The sequence below is a fragment of the Ostrea edulis genome, chromosome 6 (genome assembly GCF_947568905.1).
Source record: "Ostrea edulis chromosome 6, xbOstEdul1.1, whole genome shotgun sequence".
Classification (NCBI taxonomy): domain Eukaryota; kingdom Metazoa; phylum Mollusca; class Bivalvia; order Ostreida; family Ostreidae; genus Ostrea; species Ostrea edulis.
The window spans coordinates 29,533,903-29,560,767 of record NC_079169.1 but is presented as its reverse complement, the minus strand read 5'-3'; the positions used below and the strand labels follow the sequence as shown (position 1 = coordinate 29,560,767).

The following is a 26,865-nucleotide window of genomic DNA, read 5'->3' as shown; positions in this document are numbered from 1 at the left end:
TCCAATAACAGAGAATGTGGTACCGTAAGCTTTACAATACCCTATTTGTTACTATTTTATCTTAAGCTCAAGACTCCGTCGGTACTCACGCCCCCTACGTTTGGTGTAATGGCAGTAACTGCATAAATGAAGACCATTATTTTGTGAAAAAGATGAAGATGACGAATAGTGATCAATTTCATAAATCCTATAAAGAATACAAAATTGAAAGCAGGACAAACACGGACCCCCAAAACACTAGAGGTGAGATTAGGTGCCCAGAAAGAGTGAGGTTCCCCCCGTTTTTTCTTCTGAAGTTGAATTTGTTTCTTAAATTTCTTTACTATGTTAATAGCAAATCTCCTTGTAACGTTTTATAAATGATGATTATTTTACAAAATTGCCTATGGTACTCATCTCTATGACACAAATGTATTATGTTACATCTGTTATTTAGAAGATACAGATGTAACTTGAAGAGGGTATTTATGCATGCAGTTAATTATTTTCGCTGCTACATGGTATAAATCCTTTACTAAATTCGTTGATAAAATGGGTGTAGTAAATCCATGTAAAATCATATAACAGGTGGCTAATGATACTGTAGAGTCCACAAACGTTCCATGGGTCTGAATTGTATACTCCCGTTATATAATGTCTGACCATATATTTTCTTAACATGTAAATATGAAAATTGAATAAGAAATATAAGTGCAAGATAATTTACTATCTGACGCTTCCTGCACAGACAGGATATTTTACGCCGTTTAATGTCCCGTACCGTGTGGATCCTGGGTGTTCCAACTATTCTCCTTAAAGGGATATTGGCTTTCTACAAGTATGACCATAAATGTGTCATAAAATTCCACGCGCTGGATTACGGTTTGCCCTTTTTCGTTATTTCCTTGCTATTGATGACGATCTGATTATTTCAGAATCAACACGAGTATTGATAGTGTCTTTAATTGCTTTCCTTATTATTAACATAAATCGAAATGACCACAGCAGTGTGCGTCTTACCTGCTCCGATGGTTTCAGCTAGTCAAGTTTATTTTTGATTTAAAATGTGGAACTTTTCACCTACTAGCAACTTCTTTTTCATGTTATCAATTATAAATTGGCGCAGCCAACATGCAAGTGGTGAACTCTTAAAGTCAGTGGAAGCAATCAATTCGTTTTCCTTAATCCTTATTTCCAACGATCTAATGCAACTACAGCGTGCTTTAATAATGCATATTAATATACTTCTACATATACAAGATCATGTGCTTTCTAGAATGCATTCTTTCTTTAAAAGAAGAGGTTTAGTTTGAGCACTAAATTATTTCGATAACTTTTCACCTAAATATGTATAGCTAGAATGAATTTGACAGTAATAAAAGAAATTGCTTTATGGCTCATTTGTGCTATTTTCTCATATAAACCTGGAGAATATCTGAAAATAAACACCAGTTATTGCGGAGTAAGTGCCGTGCTCGTTGATAGTTAACCTATTTTGAAGAGTTGTGTAGTCTAGGTCACCTACACGCTTGTGACTTGCGTGACCTATACCAGAGTTAAGTGATTTTTGTAGCTATTCTTTTTGTTGTTGTAATTTTGAGGTTATCCCCCCTCTCAATTGCTGTTATTGACCCGATAAGCCTTTAATTATTTGTCAGTCAGTGATTTCTAACGCAATTAATTTCTGCCCTTGCCGCAAGGACGGAAGAAAAGGTCATTCTGTTAAATGTATTGCATATAATAACGAAAAAAACAGTCCAACTGTTTAATAGATTGGAAAACGCCAATCTTGTCTTGAGCGATTTGTATTGAAAACGATTTTCTACGTAGAATAAATAAGTCTAGTCAAGATAAGGAATGCTTTCCTATTTATCCTCATACAAAATGACTACTTTCAGATCAAAAGTGCAGATACATTTATTTGAAAAGGAAGTGGATGGAGGATGTGTAATTAACATGTATTAATGGCCGCTAAATAAATGTGACGCGAGGACAAAGAGAATAAATACTCCAACAAAGCCGTTTTGCTAACTTTATTTGAGGATACTAGAAAAATAGTTAATAAAGGTGATTATAACCATACAAGATTCGACTGATTAATAACCCCTATGACATATAACAAATAATGATGAACGATGAAAGCGTCATACCATTCGTGCTCATCAACACGTGGACAACATGTACCAGCTTCCTTTCCCGCATAAATCTTGGGTTTCACATGAAGTTATCATTTTTAAGAATGATTTTCTAGATGCCTTGGAAGTATTTTTTGTGTTGTATATAAAAAAAACAATGAGTGAACTGAATATACCTTCGGATCTATATTTTGTTATCGTAGATGGCATTAACGCGGATTACGGGCATCGAACTGAAATAAGACTGTTTCAGAAGCCCTTTGAAGTTTACACTTGATAGCCAAAACATAATATCATGCAGAGAACAAATACAGTAACGGCTAATCATTGTTTTGTAGGATTAACTCTGAGTGTTTATAATAAGGGATGATTCTACATGAATTAACCCCCATTAAGAGGTTTTATAATCGATGTATTTAAATTTCTGTAAATTTTTGTGGGTTTACACCGAAAATCTTTCAATCGCAATAAATACGCCTTAATTATGCCATATAAAATGAGCATTGATTTTGTCATCAAAGAATGTTAGCTTGGTCTGAATAGAGATAAGTACAGTACAAAAACCCTTGATCATTTGGTTTGTTGGCTTCAGATGCCAGGACACCGTCAATATTCGAAGGAAATTCATTTCCCCCGTTCATCATTTGCTTAAAGAGTCATTGTTGTGTATTTATGAATTTAGAGGAACGACGCCTACAAACAAATAGAACATAGCGAAGCCCGGATGTATTTTGTCCTGGTAATGTCTTAAACTGTTAAAAAAAGATATATAGGAGTATTTCATAAAGTCATCAATGGCAATCATGGCGGCTTAATAATCCTCGCTCGAAAGACTTCTGTACCGTGCTATTGAGTGCCTAAGAGACCATTCATAATGGGAATCATTAACTAATAGCCATTCTTACATATTGTATGCAAACGAAATGCGGTTGTAATAGGTCTGGGCGCGGAATGATAAGGGGAAGGACTAGTTTCCATACACTGTGTAATGCCCTTCAATCCAATTCATTAACAACGATTTTAGATATTGCTGCCAAGAGAAGCTGGACGGGAAAATTAATAAAAATCGGGGGAGTTGTCCCTTTTCAGAGTATCCATATTTTGAAAACATCGAGAAATTGCGCCGAATGTAAATCTTTAATATGTTTTCTTGTTAATTTCCGAAGTAGTTTCCTTCATATCAATCGGCATAAATTTAAAGAACAATCCGATCATAATAGTCATGAGACGTCGGAAATGACATTTATCGAGACGTTATATTTCATTTTAGTACCTCAATCAAACATGATTCAAATGTTGATGATATTTCCCCCTATAAAAAAGAAAAACTACAAAATTGATCATAAAATAAATCACATTATGTCATATCTCTTGATAGAAATTAAACAATCTAAATTCAGATATGCGTCGTCAAATTTTATAATGTTCCGTATGAATAGCACAAAGCCGAGGAAACACAATTTTGAGTCGGGTTATGAAATGGCATTGCCGTCTCATTATTTCACCTGAGAGGTAAGATGTACTGTGAACGCCTCAAAGATACCAGAGGTTTTGGAACTGGACAGAAAATAGTATAACATTGATAACCACAATACTCAGAATTAGAGATGGCTATTACAGTATTTAAAAATCCAGTTCCAGATGAACAGCATACTAGATTGATATTAATAAAAACAATACATTCAAACTTTTATAAACGAAAATGTTGCTTGAGTTTGCCTCTATCACTTCCAAAAACAAGACAATATATCATAATTTTGCATACTGCGATTTAAAACATAATGGCAAGGACAAATTCTCAAATTTTATCAGTAACCTCGGTCTTGGTCAAACGACCGGGGATCATAATAACAAACTGTCTACAAATATAATCAAGATTTCTGCAAAGCAAGTGCTTCACCTGTTTGCCCGGACAATCTTAAGTTACAGGTATCTTGTGAAACCAAAGATACTACCTTGTTTGACTGAGAGATATAACAAGTGATAAATTCTATATAAGACAGAACTAAATTGAGAATAAGGTAAACACAGACCCCTGTAAACACCAGAGGTGGGATCAGTTGTATATGAGGAATTCGCATCTCCTGTTGTCCGATGGCACGGTGAACCCTATATTTTGTCCAGGTAAACGGAGTAATCCGTAGTCAAAATCAGTATGTAAAGAAGGCCTAACTAGGCCTATTGGTATTCACCACGCCAGACAACATTCCACTTAATGGCAGGTTGTTATGCCACACTGAAGGACCGTAATTACCTCCAAGCTTGAATTCCGTAATTATTCTCCAAGCTTATATAATTAAGAATGAAAGTTTATTATTCCTCCAGTGTGTGCGACAATGTTTCTAAATGAGCGGGGAAAAGATGTCAAATAAATTACATGCCTTAAATAAAAAAAAAACCAAGCCGCTCTTTTACATCCACTTGGTTAAAAAGATATAGCCAAGGTTGAAGTTTTTCAAAAGTCGTTAAAAGAAAGGTCTTGAGGTTGCAAGTTTTGGTACCAAATAAAAGGCCTGGTCACGGAGCACCTATTAGTACATACATGTGTCTCTTCAGACATTCGGCCCTGTGAGCTGAAGTGATGTAAAAAGTATTTCTTGCGTGCAAAATATAATCCAGCTAAGCAAATGTTTTCCAGTGAGGAACATCTAGATAGGGCGAATTTTCTACTCAACAGGCCATTCTTTATGCCGTATTTATACATGAATATTCATTTAACCCATTTTTGTCGTATCGATATGTTCTTCATCTACAAAATAGACATATGGTGAACTTGGTTAGACATTGAATGTTCTACCGGACACATAGTGATCCAATGGTGAGCCTGGTTAGAATAGGTCCTCAGTACCCCTTGCTTGTCGTAAGAGGCGACTAAATGGGGCGGTCCTTCGAATGAGACCTCGAAAACTGAGGTCCCGTGTTACAGCAGGTGTGGCACGATAAAGATCCCTCACTGCTCACAGACCGTAAGAGCCGAGCATAGGCCTACATTTTGCAGCCTCTCACCGGTAATGGTGATGTCTCCATATGAGTGAAACATTTTTGAGTGGGGCGTTAAACAGCACACAATCAATCAGACATATAGTGAACTTAGTTAAATATTGGTTTTGGTTTGTTTTACGTCCCACTAAAATAAATTCACTCAAAAGTACCACAAATTTACATCTAGGCTTAGTGCTCAGATTCTTTAATAGGTGCCAGCGCCTGCTGCGACATTTTTAAAGGCATATCGGTGATTGTCGAACGTTTGGCGAAGGAGCAATCACTACCTATGTTTACGTCTTAGCGGGTCCAACTCACTGGTGTTGTTAAAAGTTATATCGGCGGTTTGTACTTTTATATATCAATCACTAGAATTAAGAAATAAAAATTCCATGTAGGTGCAATAAATGGGTAAATTTCTTACATCTATTGCATGTTATATGCGAGTATATATGTATGTGTATATTGTTTCTAATCTGTTCATTTGTTTGCTTGACCCGTATGGGTGTATTCTGCAATAAAGTATTATCATATCAATTTGAAATAATTTTGTCAACAATTTTCCCTAAACTTTAAGAATTTTTTTTTTAAATTGATTTTTTTAAGCTGTTAATCGAACTTTGTATTTTAAAGATGATATTGAATTTGAGGGATTTTAGTTCTACACCTCGTATAATATATACATAATATGTATCGCATCAAATTTTTAAGCATACGAGTCCAGTGTGTATAAAAGCTTTGCCTTATTTAGGATCGATGTACGTAACGTGAAAGGTCGTACATGTACCGGTATCCTGCGGATATGTGTTGAACTCAAAGTGATATAGTGGAAATAAAACAATTTCAACAGAATCAATATATACCAAGATGAAGTTTATGACCCAAGTGAGAGGAATTAACAGATTTATTTCATGATATATGAAATAACTGAAAGGCTAACAAAGAGTTTATGTTTGAATTGAAATATCATCAGGTAATCTCATTATTAATCTATAACAAGATGACGATAGTTAGATTAGAAATCAACTGGTTTACGTTTTCGCCTATTCTGTATTGGGAGTGATGTGGTCACACAGTCTCTTAGCTACAAAATAATAAATCAGACACGAGATGTTCAACTTTTTGTCTTAACAAGATAATGAATTATCGTTGTATGACCTTATTGTAGAATGTTAAATATATTTATCAGTCCATGAACAATTTAAGCATATACTGTAGTATGTGTAAATCCATGTGCGTTAAAGACGTTTTGCCACGTGGGAAAGGGGGGGGGGTGTTCTTTCCATTCTCTAACCTCTGCTCACTAACACTTGTCAATAACAAAATTAAAAGAGTCTTGCGTTCGAGAATTATTTACTCTGATGGAGAACCATTGCTGGTGAAGGGCTGTAAAATTTAGCCCTATGCTCGGCGCTTATGGCCTTTGAATAGTGAGGGATCTTTGTTGTGATACGGAGCCTCGGTTTTTGCGGTCTCATCCGGAGGACCGCCCTATTTAGTCGCCTCTTATGACAAGCAAGGGAAACTGAGGACTTATTCTAACCCGTAATTAACCTTCAAACTTTTTAATTATGAAGTTTTATCAATCGTCTAAAACGTCTGTAAATGAGTGAAATAAAGTCTTTAATGGGGTACTACTAAACGAGTACGCTAGAGTACCTTAGAGTACTTTATAGAGTACGCTGGTAAAATTTCCAAATCTAATGCAATTTAAGTGTTTATTTGTATGTATACTGCTTAAATAAGCATGATTATAAAATAATATTGCAATATTTGTCACAAGTACTTGGTTTTAAGCGATATTTTGACCAGAAAACATTAAATTTATTGAAGATTTACGGCATCTCAATCCCGATTATTAGTATTTTGTTTGGAGAAAGTTTTGGAGGAATGTGACATATTACACCAGTATTAAACCCAAATACCAATGATTTATTTTCAAGGAATTCTTTGTTCAGTTGACAATAAAAAGACTTAATACTTCAAAAATAAGATAAAGGCGTAATCTAGGAAATTTAGATGTAATGCCCTAGTATTAAATAATGTAAATATGTAGTTAAATTTGATCGGGATCGGGATCAAACGGCAAACTGTAACTTGAAATAATCCCTAAACTAATGAAAACAAACACAATATATTCCAGATATACATTTATTAGGTTAAATTAAAGTATAAACATCTACGAACAACGGTTAAATTGCATTAAATTATGAAATTTTACCAGCGTACTCTAAAGTACCCTAGCGTACTTTGTTTAGTAGGACAGCTTTAATTGTACTCAAATTAATTACGAACAACATTTTCGTCCATTTTGCAAAACCTTTATCCTTGGTTATACTTGTGTCTTTTGAACCAAAAAGGAATAAGACTTTGGTATCTAACATATAAATGTTCGCCTTTCGTTTGGAACCAAGAATTGTAACTTTGTGACGTTTGACTTGGACTTTGAAAGATTTTCAATAACTCTCGTCTTGACCATATCTTTTGAACCAAGGGGGATAGGATTTTATTTTTCACATACAGAGGTTTCATGAACAGGCCTTTTTGTTTGGATACCAAGACTTTAGACTTAGTGACCTTGGGCTTTAACCTGATTATATTCGTGTTTTTTTTTTTTTTAAATCTTGACTATATCTCTCGAACCAAAAGGAACATGGCTTCACTTTGTAATATGTACATGTACTAAGACGTTTAACCTAGTAACTTTGGACTTTGACCTATTTTCTAAAACATTAACATTGGAAGTATCGTTTTAATCAAGGGGAACATGACAAGTACGATTACTCTTCCCGCCAGTTACATCTGTACGCTGTCAACTCTTCTTGAGATTGTACCCCCATCCTCCGGAATCCCACACTTATCACACCTAAACGGTGGAAAATTCTCCTAATTACAAGAAAAAAAATATTTATAATTTAGAGTGTGTTAATTACACATATCCTCTGCCGCAGAAGACTTAAACTCTGGATGTCATTACAAAAGCTAATTGAAGTATTTTAATCTTTTTCACATAAACATGTATACTCATGCATAAAAGATTGAATAATTTGTGAAAGTTTAGGCGTATCTAATACAGATCAATATTCCCCTTCCACGAATGAGAGCATACCAGATAAACTTAACAAAAATAAAATGTTCAAGTCAAAGACCAACACCGTAGAACTAGAATCACTGGGGCCGGTCAAACACAAGTTTGGTAGAGGTCACCCTGCACACCACAGCTATTCACTCACTGTGGTAGATTTCTTTGTCCCGGAGGAGAGATGGTTTTCCAAGATTGCATATTTTTTTTTAAAAGGAGTTAAAAGCCAAGAAATGCACACTTTTAATTTCCCTTACATTATAATGATACATGTAGCAGTATTTTGAAATATTGACGACGGACAAAACCCAAATCGTATTGGGTCACTTGGGCATACCGAAGAGCAACAGCACAATTATAATTACATTGCTACGCTTCTGATTGATTTCGATGTTGACATCATTTAATTGGTTACATGGTATTGTGTTCATCCCTGTAAGTTATTTACGCATTCGTCCTCAATAACCAAGGACCTCCGACGCTTTCACAAAGTCACGAACAGGTTTACACAGTAGCATACACGCGCCAAACAAAACCTTACATAACAAAGCACAATTCATGGGGCATGTAACCGACTCGCATAATTACTGCATATTGATATGTACGGTGCACATCTTTTATGTACACTGGTCCGGTCGCGTAGCCTAGTACTAGCCGATTTAGAGCGCTCAATTCGCAGTCGGGGGGTGGGTGGGTCGAATTCAATTCTGGAGTAGTGGCTGTACGGCAAGGGTTGTGAACATGATAGCACACCACATGAAATTCTGCATACATGTACATGCAAGTATTTTGGTTGATATTCACATCATTTCCAAGAAGGTTTTACCAAATGTAGGTGAAGTCGCACACATAAGACACTTCCTAAACGCTCAGGATTATAAGGATCTAGTTTGCCAATACAACCTGTCATTGGGTCAAATGCTGTCGACATATTTCATACCGATTGTTAGGCCGTTTTTGGCACACTGATTTTGACTACGGATAACTCCGTTTACCTGATTAAGATTTAGGGCTCACGGCGTGTGTGTGACCGGTCGACAGGGGATGCTTACTCCTCCTAGGCACCTGACCCCAGCTTTGGTATGTCAAGAGGTTCGTGTTTGACCAACTATTTATTTTGTATTATTTTTGGGATTTAAGAGATTGATCACTGTTCGTTATTTTCACCTTTCACGGCTATAGCAGTGATGATTCTTTATCTTCCTGTTAAGGTCTCATCTAAAAGACCCGTCACTACGAGTGAAAGGTGAAGATAACGGACAGTGATCAAACTCATAACTCCTATAAGCAATACAAAATAGATACGAGTAGTTGAGCAAACACGGACCCCTGGATATACCAAAGGTGAGATCGGGTGTCTAGGAGGAGTAAGCATCCCCTGTTGACCGGTCACACCCGCCGTGAGCCTTATATCTTGATCAGGTAAACGGAGTTATCCTTAGTCAAAGTAAGTGTGCCAGGAACGGCCTAACAATCGGTATAAACACGTCATACAGCAGTTGACCCAATGATAGGTTGTACTGGTAAACTCGATCGTTATAACTACCATGATAGAATTTGCGAAATGCTGACTTTAAACGAGACTATTGAAACCCCTGCACCATCAAACTTGTATGTCAGTAGTCTGCCTCGATTTAAAAACTGATCATACGCAGAACAAGCTCTTGCGTATCGAATCAGTTAAGAGATATAAATACCATATCCAGTTGATAATGGAATATTGCGACATAAATATGGGAAGCTGACGATGAAGAAGCTGAAATCATCCCGTTTGTCATAAAGTTGAGTTGTTATTTTGCCGTTAACATCTACTTTCAATAAAATATATAAGTATGTTCAGCAAAAGTGGACGACTTTGTGGTACCTTTTATTTGAAATTCACTGGGATATATCGAATCGACATATGAATGAAGTGTTATTGTTAATAGATAATACGCCGCCGATATATCTTAATGTCAACGAAGAAGCAATCACTAAGATATCCCAAATTTAGGTCTTAGTTTTGATATGTCACCATGACACTAGTGGGGCTCGAACTCCTGATCCCACGGTCACGAAGTTAGCGCTCTAACTACTGTGTCTGGCCTCATCTCTATATGGTTGAATAACTTCCATGGAGACGTAAAACACCATACAACCTATCGCCACTATCTGGAGGTTACGCTGATATTCTAGCGATTTCTTTTAAAGCTGCACTAAACACACGATTTTAGCAGCACTTTTCCGGCACACTACTTATTCAAGTTTTCAATCTACTCGTCAGTATCACGCGACTTCTAATACTTGCGACTTGATGTTGACTTAGGCTGTATTGTCACCAACATCAGAGGAAAGTTCAATCAAGCTGTGAATTGCAACTTGTCTTTTTTCAAGTTCAAAGAAGCAAGATATTATATTGTACAATGATGAATTAGAAACATCATATCGAAAGGTCATGTAAATACAAGCATTGGTTTTTGTAGCAAACGATGCTGATAATCCACTACGGTGTCCACACAATACTTCATAATGCGCACTATCCATTTCCTCTATTTACCGTTGCGTATTATTAGGGGCGTAAAGAGGATAGGAATTATCATAGACATTTTAAGGTAAACATGAGTATTAATTGATGATCGATACAGAGGTAAAGGAATTATTCAAATGGGTATTTCCATTTCTTAATGTGAGTTTGAACCCCGCTTGTGCCATCTAAGACCTAGACATTGGTAGTGATTGCTCCTTCGTCAAACCCTCGGTCTTTAGAAGTGAAAATCAACTTTTGGATATGACCATATATATAAATGAAGGTCCCATTACGCGGCAAGCGTTTGCACATTAAAGAACCCTCACTGCTACGGCCCTGAGCGCAAAACACAGGTCTAAATTTGTGGTACTTCACCTACAGATGGTTTAACCTTTCAATATGATTGAACAATTCTCGATGGGACGTAAAACAAACAGGTGCGAGAGAAAGATTATTGCGATTCAATATCAGTCACTCAAGTATGTTTTTGTTCAGATATCAGATGACAACAAAAAGCTGCGGTGAGCAGAGAGTTGAGTAACGGGAGCTTGTAAACATAAAGATTATTACGATTTAATGCAAGACCACCGTAGTCATTTTTAACTGTTATCTGCTCTTAATGAAGGTGAAAAACAAGATTGATCAAAATTTGCCTAGTGACCTAAATTTCCATTTGCTGCTTTTAGTTTTCTTGCCATGTTACCGATAAATTAGTTTTGAATGGTCCATTTTAAAATTCATGTGTCAAAAACAGAAGTTCCCCTTAGGGGTTAGTATTAAATTGATACAGTAATACTCTAAAGCTCTTCATCAATCATTATCTGACTATGCCCTTCAAAATAATAAATGTATTAGGTGTTTTCTACCGATGAAACCCTTTAACGTTATCTATACAATACAATTATAATATGATTATGATAACATGTGTATACAGTATGCTTTAACTACACATGTACATGTAGTTATGCCTATTAATCATCATTGGAAGATTGTAGGGATGTCGACGCAAGCTTCAGTAGGTGGAAAATAGAACGTTTTTATCAAATGTGTGAATTTGTTTGTCTCCTTTCTGTATGAATTTGGTTTTTTTATGAGAACGAAAGGGTTTTAAGACGCCACATGTCTCGCACACTGGAGGTAACAAATCTAGTGTTTATTACATCGAAGGTTCTCCTCGTATATTATGAAACGTTAAATGTACTTTGTTTTGAAAGAAATTAATTTATTACAGGTGTTGTTTTGTACCATTTTTCCTTTAATCTTTAGTGGAACATCAACAGATGTATAGTAGAATTATTAAATAGTGGAAGATAAGCATTTATGGACGTAGAGATTTCCCTGAAAGGTAGTCTTAATTTGCCAGTTCTCCAGGGGGGGGGGGGGACAAAGTATTCAAGAAAACATTTTTACACTTAAATTTTTAAGTTTACAATAACCAACTTTTTATCTAAAATCAGAGGGGATGAGCGTCTTTCCCCTCCACAGAGTCTGCGCTTAGATATGCATTTCAATAAAACCGAATAAATCCAACGAATACACGTAGTTTTAGCCTCGATCTCCCCGGCTGTCATACACAGAGGTGCTCTTAGTTCATGGTACTTTTTCGTTAAATACCAAGCAAACAATGCTTAAGGATGTAACATTACTCATTCTCAAATGAACAAATAAGTAACAAGGTATTAAGGTAAATTTTAGCGGATACCTATGATTACAATGTTCATACGGAAAGCAAGCTAGATAGACGCACGAAAGGAGCATATCTAGTAGTAGACTCACGGTTTCTGAACATACATGTAAATATCCTAATAACAGGCGAATCGTTTAATTCCACGGTCGAACATGCTTTCTGGGAATGTAGTTTCAACACCCACAAATTAAAATTATATTAATTTGTACATCAGTAGAACTGACCTATGTGGTGAGGGTGATGCTGTATAAAATGTAAAACTGGAGGGAGCTATATACCAGACACGTGGACAAGTGTTCGTTAAGTGGAAATAATGGAACTCGCAAGGGTTTCTAGGATCGCGGGGTTTGGTAGCTATAGGAAATAGAGTAATTTTATATCAGTTGAAAATCCTAAATTTTAGCATTGAATATACTTACATTATTTGTCGTTGTACAATGCATGTACTAAACATGTTTGTTGATCGGAAATGTTTGATTCCAGTGTGTCTATAATTGTAGTTCACAAAAAATGCATTATGGCGATGAACAATTCAATACTTGAAAACTTCTCAGAATGTGACTTGACTGAATACATTTAAGATTAAATATTAGATCGTTTTCCCAAGATCTAAATCGCAAGTCTCCAATAATACATGGGGTTCAGGGCATTCGTTAATAATAGGCTGAAAATTTTATATTGGGTTTTTCTTAATCATATTTTTCATACATCATAAATACTAATTATTTCTGCAATTTTATATTGTCGGTGGGACTCATCCTATCCATTGGATTGTAATTAAGGAAGACAAAACCGTTGTGTATTAAAGCAATACTTTACATGTTTTTTTTCTCTCTTTCCCCTTTTCATCCTTGTGTCAATGAAAACTTGTAAAAATTAGAATATGACGTTTTGTCTATCGGCACACTTTCTGAGAAAACAAACTTCAGCGAGTGTCTTTGTAAATGTTCTTGCATATAACTCAGCAAAGGAAATGACAAAATACACGTAACAATTTAAGAATATGAGAATATTTATATCATCTTCCCTATTCATTTTTTTTTTTTTAAAATAAAGTACTCACTTGTGTATTCTTGAAAACTTCTGACCGGCTCAATAGGAACAGGGGTGCACAGCGTACAAAACGAACACACACAGACACACAGCAGCCATAAGTTCAGAACGCACACATACGACATGATTACTTCTGTCCTAACGTTTCTATCTCAAACGCCAATTTCATCTCATATTTATTTCACACACTCCAGGTAGGCGTTCAGCACATTGTATGCCATCCACCCCGTGATCACTTGCGCTTGTAACAAACCAATGAAATACCTGGAAATAGATATTCAATTACTATGTCGATATCTGTTAAGAAGAGCACTGTGTTTTCTTTATTCTTGATGTTAAGTCGATACATAGGCGCGGTGATCAACTATAACTCAATCGGAGTTGTAAAGGAATTATTGTCTTTCGATTTTTGATTGTTCCTATACCGTGATATATTATAGATCAAAGTGAAAGTTTAACAAGAAGACACCCACCGATTTTCTGATATTTAATAGCATCACGTCGTTTTGATAACCGGGATATTTCCGCAAGACGTCCGACATTGAGGGTCATCGCCGATGTTTACAAATTTGACAGTAAAATGGTTTGATTTGACGTTACAACTTCATCAAGAGGCGTTTAGGGATAGAAATGCACCATTGTTATTCGTGGTAATTAGGATATAAATCCTTTTGAGAAAAATACTATTACATCATTGTCGGAAGGTGAAATTCCAACACCATTATGTGAACGAAAATTCGATACCTCGGTGGAGGTTTTACATCACCAACGCAAACTGATAAAAACTTTTGAACATTTTTAGATAGAGCACGATAAGTCTGAGACTTGAATAGACCAATGTCGTAAAACACCAACTGCCTGAGTATGTCCTTCATATTTCTCTTTATTTAGTTTTCTTAGAATACATGAATCGGTTTTTGATATTGAAATAAAATATTTAGGAGCTGTGCGAGTATAACCATTTGTAATGCTTATAACCTTCTGTTAATCACGGTACTGAAGATCAGGTTGCAGTCTGCCTTATCAGACTATCTCGAAAGGAGCAAGCATTATTTCTATCATTCCATTTTATTTAGACAACCATCCGAAAGTAGTGTGACGTTGAAATTATTTACAACTGCATACACAAACGCAGAAACAAGACAACCGAACCCGGTGAGCACTACCGAAATTTGAGAGAATATATATTACGTAATAATATGAAACAAAGAAGGTATGATAAGGCTCACATATGCCCCTCATTTAGAGCAGTCATCATGAACATAGACGCAGATTATCAGTTAGTAACCGGCAGGGGTATACATGTACATTAACTTTCAAATACAACTGTGTAAATACAAATATCCAGATCAGCTGATCCCGCTGTATTTCATACTAATTAGTTATACTGTGCTATTTAAAAAAAAAAAAAAAAAAAAAAAAAAAAACCATTGGCGTTCAATAAAGGTCCAGGCATTGCAAAATGAAACTCTTCAGAAGTTAGTAACATTTCATTACTAACAATTTATTACCTATATAAAGAATATAAATGTTGTGTTAGGAACCATATTAATCCGCAGTTTCATTTCTATCTCGTAAGACATTGTGGTTGTTTAGATACTGAGTTCGTGATAAAAGTATAAATTCAAATAGGTCCAATCTAATTAAAATCAGATCTTCTTTAACCGTTATACTGGAGAAGGATCTGGCAGCATTTCGTTTGAGGTCATGCTATTTCACCTTTCACACTCGACCAATCAAATGACAGTTTTCGCTATCATGAGCATTTGCTATTGTATCGGAACATATTTGTTATTTATCATACGGATGTCAATAATGACCACGAAGCACGGGAGAATATTCGAAGAAGATGGCGGAAGCCATGAGCGATTTTAGAACGTCACAGTAAATATATTTTAACGATAATGCATGTACAATATACATGTTTATTGTATATTTGTTATATAATACAGGATTTATGTATCCCTGATATGAACACAGGCACGTGCCCTTTATCACACACCCTGTATCAGAACCTTTTATTTTACTCTTTATTTCACCCCTCACCGTACGTTTCTGGAACACCTCTGTAGTTTTCATTCAGGGTACTTAGGAATTTTTCCACTAGGAAGCAGACGATATAATTTGTAAACAAATGGAGAAAGATAGAAATGGGAGAGAGAAAGTTGGAATTGTTAGCGAGGTGAATTGGAGAACTTGACTGAGGAATAGATAGTGTTTGTCAAAACGTAACGATAATTTTTAGGAAATAGTAATTTTAAACTATAAAGAATTGAAACAATATATTTAAATTGCTATCTTATGTCATATACCGATACATGTATCGTAAATCATTAAAAATAGTAATCGTTGTTTTTAACTTTCATCTGTTAATGAGCCTTTAGAATTCACTATTTTCAAATATATAATAAAAATAACAATACATGACAAAATCTGTGTCAAGATATGGAGTGTGATAGAGATTTTGCCATGTATTATTCTGTATATAATCCTTTCACGCTGATATTTGGAATTTGTTTAAACTTCCCATCGATCGACATCAAATTGTGAACTTACAAGCAGAATACGCTTCAGTAAAACGATTGTTAATTGGTCCTTGATTCTTTGTCAAACTATTGTTATTGGTCGAATATTTATTTAATTATTCATGAGACTGAGGTCAATAATATGACCTCAAATGCAATGCTTTCAGATCCTTCTCCAGTGTAACGGTTAGAGAAGATCTGATTCTAATTAGATTATAATAGGTCTTAAATAAAAATACCAATCCGAACCACTCTGAGCCAATGAAGAAAACATTTCTGAAACGTGAACATCCATACAATTTATAATTTTGCATGAGACAAACTTATACAATACGAGTTTTATGAATTGGCATTATTGTATGTCAACATAATCACGTTTTAATTTTAGTAGAGAGGCCTCTTTACTCAGTATTGCTATCAATTCAATTTGTCTATAGTCCGTTTATCTACTAAGTGTTCAGGGGTAGAGAAAATGTTTAATGCAATTCACAAATGATCCACAGAGCTCCGGCCTGCAGCCTAAACCTTAAGCCCGCGTCATTGATTTCACTTTTCTTTATGACTAAAAGTGTTACCTGTATATAACAGCTCGATGTTCAGCAGTGGAGAATATTTAGATAATTATCAAGGCGGATTCCAACAATATCAGCATAGATGTCTCATGCAACCACTATGCTATTCCTAGCTTACGAGGGGTATTCCTTAACTGATGTCACTTGCATTGCTTCTCCTATACTACAAATACATTTATTTTGCGCTTCATAAGACTCCCCACCTATCTGAATACACGTTTTGAGCCGTTCAACCCACATTTCGAAGCACAATGCACACTCTTCAATGGGACCACTCTTCCGATACTGATAAACAACAGATGTAAGGGCATTTCCTACCAGATAGATGTTTACTTACATGTGTGTCTCCCTTTCCCGGAAGGGGGGGGGGGTTGTTCGGACATTACTTTTATGTCTTTTGACATAGGCCTTTTACATTTGGTATGTAGGTATACCATGTTCAGTCTGTGTCGCGTGTCACTGTTGATGACCTTTGACCATAACCTTTTATGTAAAGGTCAAATAATATATTTTGGGGGTTGGGCTTTTAATATTTGGTATGCCATAATAAGACAGTGTGTCGCATGTCATTTTTGATTACCTTTCATGGCCGGACCATAACTTTTCTGTCCTTTCAGTGGCGTAGCTGCACAGTAGCACTTTATGCACGTGCTTACAAATATTTTCGTTAAATTTTTATTATATATTACGAAAAATGTGCTCAGCTTCTGGGGGGCGGCAGCCCCCCAGATCCCCATCTTACAAATATTTCAAACATAGCTACGCCACTGCATTTGACTTAGGCCTTTCATATTTGTTATGTTGGTAAGTTTCATTTACCATCGTATATTCATAACACTGTTCCTTGGTGGAAGTACATATACATATAGGTGACTGTTATGTACCGTAACTCTTTAATTTTCTATTTTAAAGATTATCCTTAAAAATGTGTTTTTAATATGGAAAAGGGGAGGGGAGACATTAGGTTTAATGTGCTAAAACAATTCAGCCTAGTTGAGTTTAGTGAATACGGAGGATGGGAGGTAACTTTCATTCTAATAATTCATTCTAGTTGAGTTTAGTGAATACGGAGGATGGGAGGTAACTTTCATTTTAATAATTCATTCTAGTTGAGTTTTGTGAATACGGAGGATGGGAGGTAACTTTCATTCTAACAACTCATTCTAGTTGAGTTTAGTGAATACGGAGGATGGGAGGTAACTTTCATTCTAACAACTCATTCTAGTTGAGTTTAGTGAATACGGAGGATGGAAGGTAACTTTCATTCTAATAATTCGGTTATAATGCGTGCCTTGTGAGCGGGTGCATTACGAATCTCGCGGAAATCGTGCAGTGTTAACTCGTTCTATAAAAACGTTGTTCTGAAACAATACACAAGTACCGAGATGGCAGCTCTTCTGTGACGGAGGTACGTTCAGTATTCTATTGAACGCTTGGATGGGTACAAGATGTATACATGCATGTACATGTATATTATAGACTAGCTATGTAAATAACAATAATAGTTCTGAAAGCGTAAAGTTTGTGTATATCAACCGTTGGTATACATTAAACTGACCATATGAAGAAATATGTTTGTTTGAATTAGACAATTAAATTAGATATTAATTTATTTCTTATTTTTTCTTCTGCATGAGTGATAGTGATACTTTAATCAAAGAAAGATGGTGATTATCGATTTTTGTTTGAACTATTTTATTTTCAAGTAATCATAAACTTACTAAAATTGTGTGCACCAGCAGATTGTGTGGTCGCAGGATGTCTGATAATCATCCTTTAGGTAATATGCAAAGGCAGCGATAAGCATTTGTACCCACCGCGTGTTGACGAAAGTATGCCTTGTGTCTGACTGTGCGTAAGAGTTCTACAAAGGTAAAGAACTATTGGGCAACTCGGAAATTGCGTATTGAAGACCTACTACAGAATTCACCACCCGAGAGAGGAACTCCGGTAATCTGACTTTAGTTTGATTATGCACCCATCCATAAGACACTCATATTTGGAGTAAGAGCAGGTTACAGTCCTCCATCCTCTGTATTCACCAAATTTGAGACCCTGTGACTATTTTCTGTTTCTCAACCGTCATCTATCTTGAGAAAGAGACACCATTCTAGATCTGTTGTCTCTCAGTATCTCAATAGTGTGTCATTATTTTGGGAACAACCTTCTTACAGTTGTAACTTCTAAGGGCTGCAGTGAGATAATGGAACAGTGTGTCATTATTTTGGGAACAACCTTCTTACAGTTGTAACTTCTAAGGACTGCAGTGAGATAATGGAACATAAACTATTTGGGTCTGATACTTTAATTGAAAGGAGCGGTGTAGGTAAATGGTGAACAGTGATAATATCAAATTCATCTTCCCATTGAAAGTACTCACTCGAGTATTTCAAATCACTGTATTCCCGTGGGAATCCGGTGTAGAATAGATCCTCAGTACCCCTTGCTTGTCCTAAGAAGCGACTAAATGGGGCGGTCCTTTGGATGAATCCGCAAAAATCAAGGCCCTGCTTAAAGGCCGTAAGGGCCGAGCTTCGACCTAAATCTTTCTATCCTTCACCGGCAATGGTGACGTCTCCATATGAGTGAAAAATTCTCGAGAGGCACGATTTACAACCAACCAACGAAGAGAATATTTTCAAAACAGGTCTTACTTGACAAAAGTAAGAGTTAAAAAAAACTGTATGCTATTTTAAAAGATATAGACCATTTATATTCATTTTGCCAATTCTAAAAACAAATTTTGTTACTACAATTGTATGTTAACCTAAGTTTTAGTATTATTTCATGCCTTTATTACTATTCGATATCTTTTCTTTCCTGTAACAGGCGTCCCCCCCCCCCCCCTCTTAAAAAAATGTGTTAATAGTTCTCTAGTAGTGAAACCGAAGGTGATTGTAGATTTCCTTTTCATCTGTCTGTCAGTCCGTTTATCCCACTTGATTTTCCGCACTTTTTTGTCCCCCACGCGGAAGGGGAGATGGAAATATCGGTGTCCGTGCGTCCGTCCCACTTAACTTTGTGGACACAACTCCTCCGAAACCGATCGACGGGTTTTGTTCAAATTTTGATGTAGTCGATTATATTGCACCGCCGTTTTGATTCGGTAAATTTCACAGGAGTTATGGGACTTTGTTGAATTTGCAAATGCCACACTACAGGAACACCTTGTGGACGCAACTCTTGAGAAACCGTTCAACGGATTTTCTTCAAATTTTGTAGGATTTGTCACCATATGTAGTTGATCATATTGCGCGGCCATTTTAATTCAGCAAAATTTACAGATTATTGTAATATCAAGTTTAAGTTTCGTTACAGCTGACTGATTTTCACGATATATGAAACTTTGCGTCAAATTTAAATTTCCAGACTTTTTTCAATATCCTTTAACAGAGGAATCTGAATTTGATGTGGTTAGATCACAATATACAACATCACAATCGAGGTTTGTCATGAGGGTTCGACTGCGGAGCGATACACGATAAAGATCCCTCCCTGCTCATTGGCCATAAGCGCCGAGCATAGGCCTAAATTTTGCAGCCCTTCACCGGCAGTGGTGACGTCTCCATATGAGTGAAATATTCTCGAGAGGAACGTTAAGCAACATTTAATCAATCAATCTTCCATTTTGTTTCCCGAATTTTTTATGCCTTTGATTGATTGATATTTTCCGCCATACTCAACAAGTTTTCAGTTATTTGGTGGCGCCCAGTTTTTATTGGTGGAAGAGAGAACCCAAATACAATGTACCTGGGAAGAGACCACCAACCTTCCGAAAGTAAACTGGGAAACTTTCTCACTTACTGGGGATTCGAACCCACGCCGACATAGGTGAGAGGCAGTGTGATTTTGAGCGCGGTGTTCTAACCACTCGGCCACGGAGGCTCTTTTTATGCCTTTGAAAAAGAGGGATCATATTGTTTTACACTTGTCTGTCGCAGATCGGATAGTTGGTCTTTTCCGCTCAATAACTAACGAACCCATTGCTTGATAGCTACCAAACGTAGTACAGTGCTTCTCCCACTAGAGTAAATGATCCCTATCGATTTTGAGGTCACAATTACAATGGTAAATCCACTCTGGACATAGGTAGATACGCCCCTCTCAATATCATCAAACATGGTACACTGGTTCCACCTAAGAAGCAAATGACCGCTATTATTGATTATAAGGTCAAACTCTACATAGTACGATATTGTCTGCTCTATACCTTGAGAACCGTTTGCTTGAAAAACATCAAACTTTGTAAAAATGCTACATTCTAAGGAGTATATACATGTACAGTGTAGCTCCTATTGCTTTTGAAGTTACAAAGTCAATGGTCAAGTGTCATGCTGGACATGGGAATATATTGTCCGCTTAATATCTTTTGAACCATTTGATCGAATACATAAACTGTGGCACAATGTTGACCGTTAACGAGTTGATGACCCCAATGGTTTTCAAGTCACAAGGTCAATTGTCTTAATTCACATGACTGCTTATTTTGAAGAACACAACTTTATGGCAAACGAGATGACTTCAGTCTCCCCATCGTCAACTTCACTTTATATATTTCAAGTGATTCGAGGCGTAAAAACATGTTCTACGTATGATCAATTTAAAAATCGAGATAAACTACTGAAAAATTATATTAAATATATTGAAATGAATTGTTTTACAGTGGTTTCAATAGTCTTGTTTAAAGTAAGCATTTTGCAAATTCTTTGGTCATCATGATGATCTAAAATGCATGTACTAACTATGAAAGGTGAAGATAACGAACAGTGATCATTCTCATAACTCCTATATGCAATACAAAATAGATAGTTGGGCAAACACGGACCCCTGGACACACCAGAGGTGGGATCAGATGCCTCGGGGGAGTAAGCACCCCCTGTCGACCGGTCACACCCACCATGAGCCCTATATCTTGATCAGGTAAACAGAGTTATCCATAGTCAAAATCAATTTCAATTCAATTTATTCACTCAAACCATGTTAAACGGTACATACGGTACAAGAAATATAATACATGCAAAAAAAATCGTCAGCGATTCATATATGGAACAATGCAACTTTCTTAGATACCAGAGGGACACTGTGTGTATAAATAAACATAATAGTAATACGTTTAAGAGGTAGGAGAAGAACAATTACGAAGAATAACAGACAATCTCAAAAATATGAGAAATAAAAACAGATTTCTTCATATTTTCCTATCTTGAGTTGACAATAGATTAGAAAACTTCAGAATATTTGATCTTTCATTAAAAAAATTGTATTTTTTTCTTAAGAATTCATTTCCTATTTCTCCTTTATTATAAAACGTACATAGTCTTTCATTCTGGGAAATACCATGAATTATATAATACTGGCATACACTGTGCTCCACGATATATGTACATTATAAATGCAACAAGGATAGTCAACTTCCCCCTGTATTAGGCATGCTACTGGTCATGATGATTTGCATTTTCAGTCTATCTACAAACACAGGACACCACTGTCTTTGCCATTTTCAAGGCCGCTATATCAATTCTATGAACTCAGTGTTTAAAGTAATTGGTTTATGGATTTTAGATAAGGACGTCACAATCATACACCAATTTTTACGTTATTTGGGACAAAATCAATCATTTTATTAATCTTTGGATAAAGCGTATGAGTATTTTATGTAACGCGGGACATCAAAAAATGACGACATCTGCGTGTATATAACTCCGTTATTGCTCATGGAATGCGTGTAAATTATATTTTATATAAGCTATTGTCATTATTCATATATTTTCCTTGCCATTGATGTATAAGACTTTAATAATCCACAAAATATATACATCTGTGTAAACACAGCGGAAGCATTTTCTTAAATGCACGTATGAAAGTAACACCAGTACCGTGCGCGACGTCCATACCATTTTCCTGTCTCTATGGGTAAACGGTGATTTGATGTGCGAAATTTCATAAATGAATTTCTTAATTTTACAGGCAAAGTAATTACAAATTTCTCTAAACCAAAACAATGTTTGAAAAGTTTATAAACCTGGCCCTTAGAAGAGTCAGCAACATCAGAAGACCACTTCTGAATAAATTGATCTTTCAAAAGCATGTTAACTGTTGTAGATAACCATTTATCATTTACGCAATAACCTTGCTCATTCCAAATATTTGAAAGTCTACAGATGTTTAAAATTTTTGAACACAGTCAATCCAAGGGTTTTTATATCCATCTTTATCATATTGGGTACAAAAATGTCTATAAACAATATTAACAATTTTATTTTCTGAGTATAACAATTTTGTCCAGTACGTAATCATTCTAGTATAAACCATGATATACATGTACATCGGAAAACGCCCAGATTCTCCATATATCATATGATTAGGAGCTGAGCTTTTAGAATTAAAAACATTTTTCAGAAATTTTAAATGTACACGTTCAATTATATCTAGATTTTCATAACCCCACATTTTACATCCATAAAGTAAAACAGGTACAACCACTTTATCAAATAGATCAAGTTGACATTCTACAGATCAATTAAATTGTCTAATTTTTCGTATCACATCATACATAGCTTTTTGCGCTTGTTCACATAATTACTGTTTAACTTTACAAAATGTTCCGCTCCTTGTTAGTATAATCCCTGAATATTTAAATTCTTTTACATTTTCAATACTAGTATTATTATAATAAAACTTCTTTAGCAATGGACCTTTGGAAAAAAAATCAATATTTTTACCCCCCCCCCCCCCCCCCCCCCCCCGCGAACGAAGTTCAGGGGGGGATATAGGAATCTGTCTGTCCGTCTCTCTGCAGGGCACACATGTGGATCACCATGATACGATGTGTCGAGTACCTTCATGACCTCTATATGGCCTTGACCCTTGACCTCAAGGTCAAAATTAAAGGTTTTTTTGTTGTTGTTTTTTTACAATGGATTCGTGTCCGGGCCATAACGTCTTTGTTCTTTGACATAGGCATACCATATTTGACACATGAGTGTATCACCGTGAGACGATGTGTCTGGTACTTTCATGACCTCCATATGACCTTGACCTCAAGGTCAAAATTAAAGGTTTTTACAATCCGTTTTTGTTTCTGTGAAACCGATTATATCAATTATCATACACTCTGTAGCTCGAAATAAAGTCAGTAATTTCCGGATGGTTTAAACGTTGTTTAATTCCACAAACATTGAGTGAAAGTAGTTTCAAATGATAATCATCACAGTCAGATCTCGGAAATCGTTCTCCTGCGCGCCCCTAGTCCATTGATCCCTACCGTTGACTCTTTTGTCCTGTGGAAGTATTTTGCTGCGTGCGTGGGAATATATTCCCGGTCCTTGAAATAAGTGAAATTCTGACACGGATGTTCCTAGGATATGCGCTGTTTTCTTTCCAATTCGATGTATTCGTTCGAAAGGTAACTCGTAGTCGATCTTGTACTTCTGGATGAAGTTCTGTAGGATTTGCTCTGTGTTTTTTGTGTCTATCTTCTGGCAATCCAGAAAATATAAGGTTATCTCTCATGGATGGCGTTTTCAAGTCGACCACACAGTTTTGAAGATTGTCGTTAGAATCTCTGACGGATATTAGCTCTTTTTCTAACGATTTCATCCCGTGGGGATCCGGATAGAATAGATCCCCAGTACCCCCTTGCTTGTCGTAAGAGGCGACTAAATGGGGCGGTCCTTCGGATCAGACCGCAAAAACCGAGGTCCCGTGTCACAGCAGGTGTGGCAGGATAGAGATTCCTCCCTGCTCAATGGCCATAAGCGCCGAGCATAGGCCTAAATTTAGCAGCCCATCACCGGCAGTGGTGACGTCTCCATAAGAGTGAAATATTCTCGAGAGGGACGTTAAACAATAATCAATCAATCAATCTAAAGATTTGAGGTCTTTGACACACTGTTGTGTTTGTTTTCTGTTACTTACAATAGCCGTTTTATTCATTTCCGGTGTCTCCCTCACAGAATTAAAGACGCTACTTAGTGCAGTGGCATTGTTTTCTAATGGCCCTGTCACACTACATCACGACCTCACTACGTTCTATAATTTTTTTTAGATCGTGGTGAGATCGTAGTGCGAACGGCATGAATTTGTAATTTTGTCTGTCTTCACGATGTTACGGCGTCCTCACTACGCTCTTATCACGACTCCACTACGATTAAACTACGGCCTTGTTACTATTTCACCACGTTCTCACTACGTTCATCAAGTTCTTACTACGCTCCCACTACGTCCATCACGTTCTAACTACGCTCTCACCACGACTCCCACGACTGCAACACGAGTTTCCTACGCTTCTGCCACGATTGTACCACGATCTTACTACGATTCTACCACGATCTTACTACGGTTCTACCACGTTTCCGCGCCGATGTCGCCACGCTTTGCAGCAGCTGAATCAGATCCAGATTCAGTATAAATACAGCTCAGAACCTTCAGGACTGTTGATCCTCCATCCTCAATTCATTCATCAGTTGATCATAATGGCCAAACTGAAGTCTTTCAACAGAAAGCCAAGGTCGTACCCAGCAAGATCTACGCTGCCTTACGATTCTCCTCCTCCTTCGCCTTAGTAACAATATAGCAGCTTGGTCGTTAAGTGCCATATACTGAATATGCATCAACATCTCCATCAATATTTCTTGGTCTGGCCTTTCCATGATTCCAAAGAAGCAATGGTCATATGCAACTTTTGTTCAGTTTTTATACCAGTGTGTGGGGGAGAACAGAACGTGATTCGGTCGTGGCTTGCGCGCAGTGAAATCGTAGTGAGGACGTAATAAGGACGGGATGATCTTGGTAGAAACTTACTACAGTCTTCAACAACATAGTATGGACGTGCCGTGATCGTAGCGGAAGCGTGAAGAAAACGTAGTGCAAACGGGATGATCGTAATGAGAACGTAGTGAAAACGGGATGGTCGTATAGAGAGCGTAGTGGAATCGCAGTGCAGTCGGTTTCTTCTGCATCACGATCCCATTACGATGCTACTACGACCATGCCGATCTAAATACGATCTTAGTACGTCCTTACTACGCTTCCACTACGATCAAATTTGACCACGACCGCACTACGTTTGTTTTGAGCATGTTCAAAGTTGCTCCACGACCATCACGACCATAAAGACCTTACTACGTTCTTACTACGACCTTACTACGACGTACCCGATCGCACTACGATCATCAATTTTTACATGGTCGTAGTGCGAACGTGGCCTAGTGTGATGGGGGTATTAGTCTGTTACTTCTCTCGTGAGGACTGATACTTCTTCATCCAATTTGGCCACATGAGTTTGAACTGAATCTAAGTATCTCATCTACATATGCACATGCTCATAAATGTGGATAAACTTGAAATTTTGCAAGAAAAAAACCCCCTGGAGCCTTCGATGGTGCGGCTTGCCGGCTCAATGACCTCTGACCTCTCGTCAGTGTGCCAAGAACGGTCTAGCAATCGGTATGTAACACGTCAGACAGCATCTGACCCAATGATATGTTTTATCATATAGCTAATAGTCTGTAATAAAATCTGCGTGAAATCTAGAGAATGATATGTTAGCGTTCAATATCCTGAGAATTTATTGAACGCTAACTTTGCACTGCGTAAATTGTGAGCGCCCGAAACATTCTGAGTATGAGCGTTCAATATTGACGTTACCTTAACGACGTAAACAGGCCAAAATGGCAGACGATGGTCCTCCGAATCTGACAGAGCCGGTATTTGATATGATATTCATTATATTATTGGTTCACGACGGGTATGACCGGTCAACAGGGGATGCTTACTCCTCCTAGGCACCTGATCCCACATCTGGTGTGTCCAGGGGTCCGTGTTTGTCCAACTATCTATTTTGTATTGCTTATAGGAGTTATGAGATTGATCACTGTTGGTTATCTTCACCTTGCATTTAAACAAAATGTTTTACTGTACATAAATTATGATGTCCCCATTCACAAAATCAGTTTGCTTCATGCATTAATGATGGGTTTAATATTGAACACTTACGAAATGCATGCTGATATTGCACACCTTCACCTTAGATGCCAATATTGATGAATTCTCGTCCATTTTGGAGTATTTTGAGTGAAAAGGACAAATACTTTAACTATATAATAAAAGGGTTATTGAAGTTATTTTGGTGAATATTGGCACGAGTTGGCTGTCAAAATGCAATCGCAAGCTCGTGCATTTTCACAGCCAACTAGTGCCAATATTTACCAATATAACTTCAATAACCTTATAGTATTGGCAAACTAGGATGTTATAATGACCATAAAATTTGCGAAATGCTGACTTTAAACGAGACTGTTGAAACCCCTGCACCATCGACCTATTTGTCAGTAGCCTGCCTCG

General features: G+C 36.8%; 1 protein-coding gene across 2 annotated transcripts in view; it reads right to left on the bottom strand.

Moving 5' to 3' along the window:
* Window positions 1-26,865, bottom strand: part of LOC125648284 (uncharacterized) — a 40,700-nt gene that overhangs the window by 5,436 nt on the left and 8,399 nt on the right. The window contains exon 2 of one of the 2 annotated variants that reach the window (XM_056142338.1): window positions 13,435-13,688. In XM_056142338.1, coding sequence (XP_055998313.1) covers window positions 13,435-13,549 — 115 coding nt within the window. In that variant the 5' untranslated portion in view covers window positions 13,550-13,688. Of the gene's footprint in view, window positions 1-13,434; window positions 13,920-26,865 lie in introns of those variants that run through there. The other variant, XM_048875260.2, reaches the window with a different exon arrangement.